Source organism: Palaemon carinicauda, chromosome 10 (genome assembly GCF_036898095.1).
Source record: "Palaemon carinicauda isolate YSFRI2023 chromosome 10, ASM3689809v2, whole genome shotgun sequence".
Lineage (NCBI taxonomy): Eukaryota > Metazoa > Arthropoda > Malacostraca > Decapoda > Palaemonidae > Palaemon > Palaemon carinicauda.
In genome coordinates this window covers 42,357,408-42,364,379 of record NC_090734.1, presented here as the reverse complement: position 1 = coordinate 42,364,379, position 6,972 = coordinate 42,357,408, and the positions used below count along the sequence as shown (strand labels likewise).

Sequence of the window (6,972 nt, the reverse complement as noted above, 5' to 3'; positions counted from 1 at the left end):
GAAACCATTCGTCATACTGCAAAAACTGATGTACACTAATACCTCTTGATGCCACATCAGCAGGGTTATCACTGGAGTTTACATATCTCCATTGCTCAGGCTGGGAGTAGTCCCTTATAACCCTGACTCTGTTGGCTACAAAAACAGGGAACCTTTTAGTGTTGCTATGAATATAGTGAAGGACTGTTGTTGAATCTATGTAGTACACTACCTTGCCAACAGTAAACTCCAACTCCTTCAGGATGTGTTGAGCAACCTTGACAGACACAGTTGCAGCTGTAAGTTCTAACCTAGGTATAGTCACCACCTTTTTGGGAGATACTCTTGATTTTCCCATGACCAGATTTGACTGAACTTGGTTTCCATCGTGAAGAACAAGGTATGCTGCAACACCATAATCAACTGTACTTGCATCGCTGAATAATACAAGACTTGAACCTATCACATTACCAATCCCACTTGACTTGAAGCATCTTGGTATTGAAAGCTGCTCCAGTAAATGAAGACCTTGTATCCAATGTTGCCACCTTTCAGCTGGCTCATCTGGAATCCTCTCATCCCAGTCCAAACTCTCAACTTGACACAATTCTTGTAACAGTTTCTTGGCCGGTAAGATGATTGGAGAGAGCAACCCAAGGGGATCATATAATGATGATATAGTTGATAACAATCCTCTTCTGGTGAATGGATTATCCTTGAGCTCAATTGAGAACTTGAATGAGTCTTCTTTAAGGTCCCATAACATTCCTAAGGCTCTTGTCATTAAACTCTCCATGTCAATATTAAATTTGTCACTTTCAACCGAACAATCTTCAGCAGGCAAAGCTTTAACCCTGGATAGGTACGGTCCTCGGACACCCCTTTAAGGGTATACTCGGACGCGAACGACCCCGACGCCAAAAAAAATTCTTGAAAAATCAGTTTTTGCAGTAACCTCCTTTTTTCTTTTGCCAATGAATGCTTAAAACAACTGTAAAGATAAATACTACTCATCTGCAGAAAAACTATTTATTATAAATATTTTAAAAAATTAAGTAGAAAAAAAAAAAGACCTGACATAAAAATTCATAAAAAAAAAGTTTATACATATATACACAAATCCTTTTAGGAATTGATTCTTGAATGTTTAGGACACATCTTGATGTATTTTGGATGAAGTCAGACCCATGGAGGTGAAGATCTGAAATGAGAAAAAAAGGGTAACTTTTTTTGGCCAAAAAAAATTGTCCAAATTTCATGAATTTTTTTGGGTACCCAAATGAAATAGGAAGTGGCTAATTTTTTTAGGGAATAAACATATGTTATCCTAAAATAGAAATATGTAAAAAAATCTTCATTATTTTGTAAATTACATTTATATCAGGGGCCATATCTAAAGGTAATTTTTTGAGTACTTGGAAATTTCGTAAAAAAATACATATATTTAATATATAATATGATATTTATGCAGGTAAAAATATACCAAAATATCACAAATTCTATAGGGAACAAGAATATATATAGATAGGGCAGCTTACGCTTCGGATATGTCCACAAAATGGCCGCCAACCACACTGACTCAGACTCCCTAATCTGCCACTTGAAATGTAGGAAGGGTATGTCAATTTCAAGGTGTTATTTACTAATCTAATTATTATTGGATATGCATAAAAATTGTATGGTGGGTTGCTGGATAATTGTCGATTATTTTACGACTATAAAATTAAAATTCTGACCCAAAAAATGTTTTTTGAAGGGAAATAAAATCGAAAAAAAAAATGTAAAACAATATTTTAGCTAAAAAAATTTGATATTCAATCAAAAAAAAAGTAAACAAAATTTTCCGACAAATAAACATCTAGAGGAATCATTACTCTGTGATAGTTCCTTAGTACGTAGTAATTTTGAAAGAATTGGGAAAAAACGAAAAAATGGCAATCACCGGAAAATCGAACACATACCTATATATACGCCATATCTGGCTAAAAAAAAGATAGGCATGGGTAGCCAGATCATCTAGAAACACTTTCCAACACTATAAAAATATAAGTTTTGCGACACTACTTGCCAATTCCTTACGGTAACATGACTAAGCAAAAAAATGCAAAACAAATAAAAAGGGGCACTCGTGGAAAAATGGCCATTCTAATATACGGCATTTCAGAAAAAAAAAATTTCAGCCACGTGCTAGGCAAACCATCAAGGCATATTTTCCGACAAATAAACATATAAATGAAATATTACTCTGTGATAGTTCCTTAGTACGTAGTAATTTTGAAAGAAATGGGAAAAAACGAAAAAATGGCAATCACAGGAAAATCGAACACATACTTATATATACGCCATATCTGGCTAAAAAAAAAATAGGCATGGGTAGCCAGATCATCTAGAAACACTTTCCAACACTATAAAAATATAAGTTTTGCGACACTACTTGCCAATTCCTTACGGTAACATGACTAAGCAAAAAATGCAAAACAAATAAAAAGGGGCACTCGCGGAAAAATGCCCAACATTCTAATATACGGCATCCCAGATAAAAAAAAAAGACATGCACGTGTTAGCCCAACCATCAAGGCACACTTTCTAACACATAAACATGAAAAAAAAATCAATAATATACGGCAATTCCTTACTACGTAGTAAATTTTTACAAATATTGAAAAAAAAACAGAAATTGGCAACCGCAGTTAAATACCCAATATACCAATAACTACGTCGTATCTGACAAAAACAAAATCACGCATGGGTAGCCAGATCATCTAGACACACTTTCCAACATTAAAAAAGCAAAAGTTTTACGACACTATTTCGCAATATCTTACGGAAAAATGACTTGGCAAAAAAATTAAAAAAAATTAAAAAGGGACACTCGCGGTAAAATGCCCGACATTCTAATATACGACCTCTCAGATAAAAAAAAAGACATGCACGTGTTAGCCCAACCATCAAGGCACACTTTCTAACACACAAACATGAAAAAAAAATGAATAATATACGGCAATTCCTTACTACGTAGTAATTTTTACAAATATTGAAAAAAAACAGAAATTGGTAACCGCAGTTAAATACCCAATATACCAATAACTACGTCGTATCTGCCAAAAACAAAGTCATGCATGGGTAGCCAGATCATCTAGACACACTTTCCAACACTAAACAAGCAAAAGTTTTACGACACTATTTGGCAATATCTTACGGAAAAATGACTTGGCAAAAAAATGAAAAAAAATGAAAAAGGGGCACTCGCGGTAAAATGGTCCTCGTGGTGATGAACGACATTTTAACTAAAAAAAAAAACATGCACATGGTAGCCAAACAATCCACCAAGACTTTCCACAACTGATAACCTATATAAGTTGCACCATTCTACGACAATTTCATAATACGTAATAACTTTGATAATTATGCAAACTACCTCAGAAGGGTAAACTCGGACGCGAACGACCCCTACGCGTCTCAGAAATCGGGGAAGGAGTACAGCTACAGCAATGCACATCTGGACACTACTAGAGCGTGTAGGGGAGACACCTCCTGCAGGTCGATCACCCACAAATTCAGTCACAGGGGTGAGTCACGTGAGAAAAACCTGTTTTTTTTTGACGCTCGGGGTCGCAAACGACCCACCGTACCTATCCAGGGTTAAGGACATCACTTGAATTGCTGACAAATTTAGTTAACCTAAATCCTCCTTCACCAGATGCAGATACCAAATTCTTCACCAACTTCACTGCTGTAGGAACATCAGCACACGACTTCAAACAGTCGTCAACATAGAAAGTGTGCCTTATGGTGTTGCCAACAGTTGAATCATACTTCTCATCTGCTTTGTTTGATGTGGCCTTCAATGCAGTATTTGCAATACTCGGTGATGAGATTGCTCCGAAAATGTGAACAGCTATTCTGAATTCTTCAAGAGGTCGATTGATGTCACCATTAGGCCACCACAAGAATCTAACATAGTCCTGATTCTCAGGTGGAATCTTTATTTGAAAGAACATAGCTTCAATATCTCCAGTGAATGCATAAACCTCCTGCCGGAATCTAATGAGTACTCCCGTTAATGAATTGGTGAGGTTTGGACCCTGTAGCAGAACATCATTTAATGACATCTTTAAACTTGGCACTACAGTAAAAAACAACCCTAATCTTCTCTTTCTTGCGATGAAAAACTGCGTGATGAGGAAGATACCAAACAGGAATCTTATTGACCTCATCATCTGGGATCTTGTAAGCATAGCCTTTTTCAAACAACTTGTCCATGAATGCTGTGTACTGCTGTCTGTAATCTTCACTATTCTTCATCTTCCTCCTTTGCCACTTAGCTCTGCTAACAGCCTGCTTCTTATTGTTAGGATGATTCACATTGCGATCTCTGAAAGGCATGGGTAGCTGAAAGTGACCATCTCTAAATTCAATGTCATCCTGGCACCTTTTCACAAATCTTGTGTCCTCAAAAGAAAAGCCACGCTCATCAGGAACTGACACAAGATCCCTTTCTGAAAAATCTAACTCAAAGTACTTCCTAATACTTTCAACAGTAATACAGTCAGTAACATGTTGAACATCAGATACAAGTAACCTGTGACATGAAACCCCATTTGAACTAACCTTAACATGTACAGGCCCATTAACTGTCCATCCATGCAAATATCTTACTGCAAATGAGCCATAACCTGAAGTGGGTACAATCTCTAAAGGTTGTAAAGCTGTTGGACAGTTACTACCTATGTCTAACTCTGGCTGATACACTGGAATCTTATTGATAACACTTGGTAAATGAGGCCAATCCTTTAACATTTCATACCTTGGAATTTGATCATGATTAACAGGAATATCCTTTTGTGTGAATAACTTTGGTAATACAACATCATTATTACCATGTATATCAGCAACAACAAGACCATTTACAATAAAGGTTTTAACCATATCAGTCCCATGCATTGTTTGCAACTTGATAGCTGTTTCAATACCTTTACAGTTTAATTGATCCTTGATACTATCTTTAATGAAACAACCTGTACTGCCCGTATCATAAAAGGCATAAGTTTGTACTACATTGTCGCTACCCTTTACACGTAATTGCACAGGCAAGATTGATTGCAACACTGTATCAGAAATTGTACATGCAGAAGACCTCACATTACTTAGAGTTTGAGTATTACCTTGACCTGGAGTGCGACCTTCACCTAGAGTACCATCTTGACCCTTAGCACAACCTTGACCTGTACTTTCATACTGTGCACTAGCTTGTGACACAATTGCACTGTTGCTGTCAAGCATCCTAAAATTCTCAATGTGCAGAGTGGTAGGATGCCTTTTATTACATGTCTTGCACTGCCGTCGATTGAGACACCTTTTTGAAGTGTGGTTATTGCCCAAACAACTGAAGCAAAGACGGTTGTCTTTAACAAATTCTCGTCTTTCATCCACACTCCTGTGCAGAAATTGAGGGCACTCCTCAAGGTCATGATGACCACTACAGAGTTGGCATTTCCTAGTATACTGGTTGGCAGAATTTGATGGTTGCACTGTAACTGCAAACGAATTTTGCTTGGTCTGACTTGAGCCCAGATTTGCCTTTGCCTTTGAAAAAACACACACTTCACCCAAAGTTTTCCTGCTGAATACAGGATCCATTGCTGCCTCTGCTGCATTCTGCACAAATTCCACTAATGTGGTGAAACACACACAAACACCTTGCTTCCTGAGCTTTATCACATGATCCAACCACTTATTTTGAATATACACTGGCAGCTTTGAAATCACCCTCTGAAGGTTTGGCGAATCATTCAAAACCTGCATGTTTGACAATGACTGCATGGTATGATTACATTTCACAAGATACAAAGCATATTCCTGCAAAGATTCACTGTTATCACCTCTCACTTGGGGCCACTTGGTTAGCTTGTCTATGTATGCCATGGAAACCTTGTATGGATCTCCATACACTTTGTCCAGAAGTCTTTTTGCTTCAATGTATCCTTCAGATGCATTTATAAACATGCACCCAGCTATGAGTGACTTAGGCTTTCCTTCTAGATGCTGATTTAAGAAATACAACCTGTTGGAGTCTGATGTGGTGTGTGGCACGATGCGGTCATTAAATGCCAACATGAATGATGTATATTCAAGAAGATCACCACAAAACTTGGTCACTTCAGCATGAGGCAGCATCATAGCCGCTGCTAACTGTTGCTGACTTTGGTAGAATGACTCTGGGGCAGGTGCCATTGGTAGAAAAGGCGCGGTGACATTGGGTTTATTTTGATGCACATTGTGACTGGGAACAAATGCTGGTGTTTCAGGGTTTAAAACTTTGTCTGTCGATGGAATAACTTCTTCCTGGAACACCTTCTCCCTCGCCCTTGCAGCTTCAATTTCACCATCCAACTTTAACAAATCTTCCTTGGCTTTTAATTCTGCCTGTTGTTGGGCTATTTCTGTTTGTTTCTCAAGCAGTGCCCTCTGTGCAAGCAAACCAGCTAACTTTGCCTTCTCCTGTATGAGAGAAGACTTTACACTTGATGCCGTGCTTTTAACTGACCTCCTGGATTTATGTGACCTGCTCCGCAGTGAAGATCCGTCCATAGAATCTTACAAATTTGCTTCTGTTGTGGCTATCCATTTATGCACCTGTAATCTGAATCCTAAGGCAGACAATTCTCTATCTTCAAACCTTTTGATTTCTGACTGGTGCTCGTTGACAGGTAGTTGAGACAAGTAATCACTGTGGCAGTCTTTGTACTTCTTTAACCCTTCCTCAAACTCCTCCATGCCTGTCTTTACTAAATGGAGATTATCAGGATTCTACATACATTTGCTGACTTCATTCCGTTTCTTTGTGAGGGCAGAGAGAGCAGCAGTCTGGTTGTTCTTGAGGGTGCATAACTTCTCCTTGGCGTCACCATTGTCTTCTACGTTGTCCTTCTGATCCGTATTTATGTTAAGAGATGAATGAACTATTGTTATGGGCGACACAAACTCAGAAAC

General features: G+C 38.0%; 2 protein-coding genes across 2 annotated transcripts in view; both read right to left on the bottom strand.

The window, feature by feature from the left end:
* LOC137647961 (uncharacterized) overlaps positions 1 to 775 on the bottom strand; it is a 1,512-nt gene extending 737 nt beyond the window's left edge. Inside the window, exon 1 of the mRNA XM_068380908.1 lies at positions 212 to 775. Within this exon, the coding sequence (XP_068237009.1) occupies positions 212 to 775 (564 nt within the window). The remainder of the gene's footprint in view (positions 1 to 211) is intronic.
* A 2,836-nt stretch (positions 776 to 3,611) lies between these two features.
* On the bottom strand, positions 3,612 to 6,756 carry LOC137647959 (uncharacterized). Its single transcript, XM_068380907.1, has 4 exons — positions 6,616 to 6,756; positions 5,038 to 6,480; positions 4,192 to 4,833; positions 3,612 to 4,064 (listed from the first exon to the last, which is right to left on the bottom strand). Exons 1-4 carry the CDS (start codon positions 6,754 to 6,756, stop codon positions 3,612 to 3,614), a joined length of 2,679 nt encoding a protein of 892 aa, XP_068237008.1.
* Positions 6,757 to 6,972: the final 216 nt, after the last annotated feature.

Excerpts from the sequence above, each read along its gene's own strand:
- LOC137647959 (XM_068380907.1), bottom strand. The coding sequence starts at position 6,756 with ATGGAGGAGTTTGAGGAAGGGTTAAAGAAGTACAAAGACTGCCACAGT. Across the intron at positions 4,834-5,037 it reads GTGTAAAGGGTAGCGACAAT|TTATTCACACAAAAGGATAT; the intron begins GTAGTACAAACT and ends GTATTACCAAAG. Across the intron at positions 4,065-4,191 it reads ACAAGATCCCAGATGATGAG|GGTCCAAACCTCACCAATTC; the intron begins GTCAATAAGATT and ends GTTCTGCTACAG.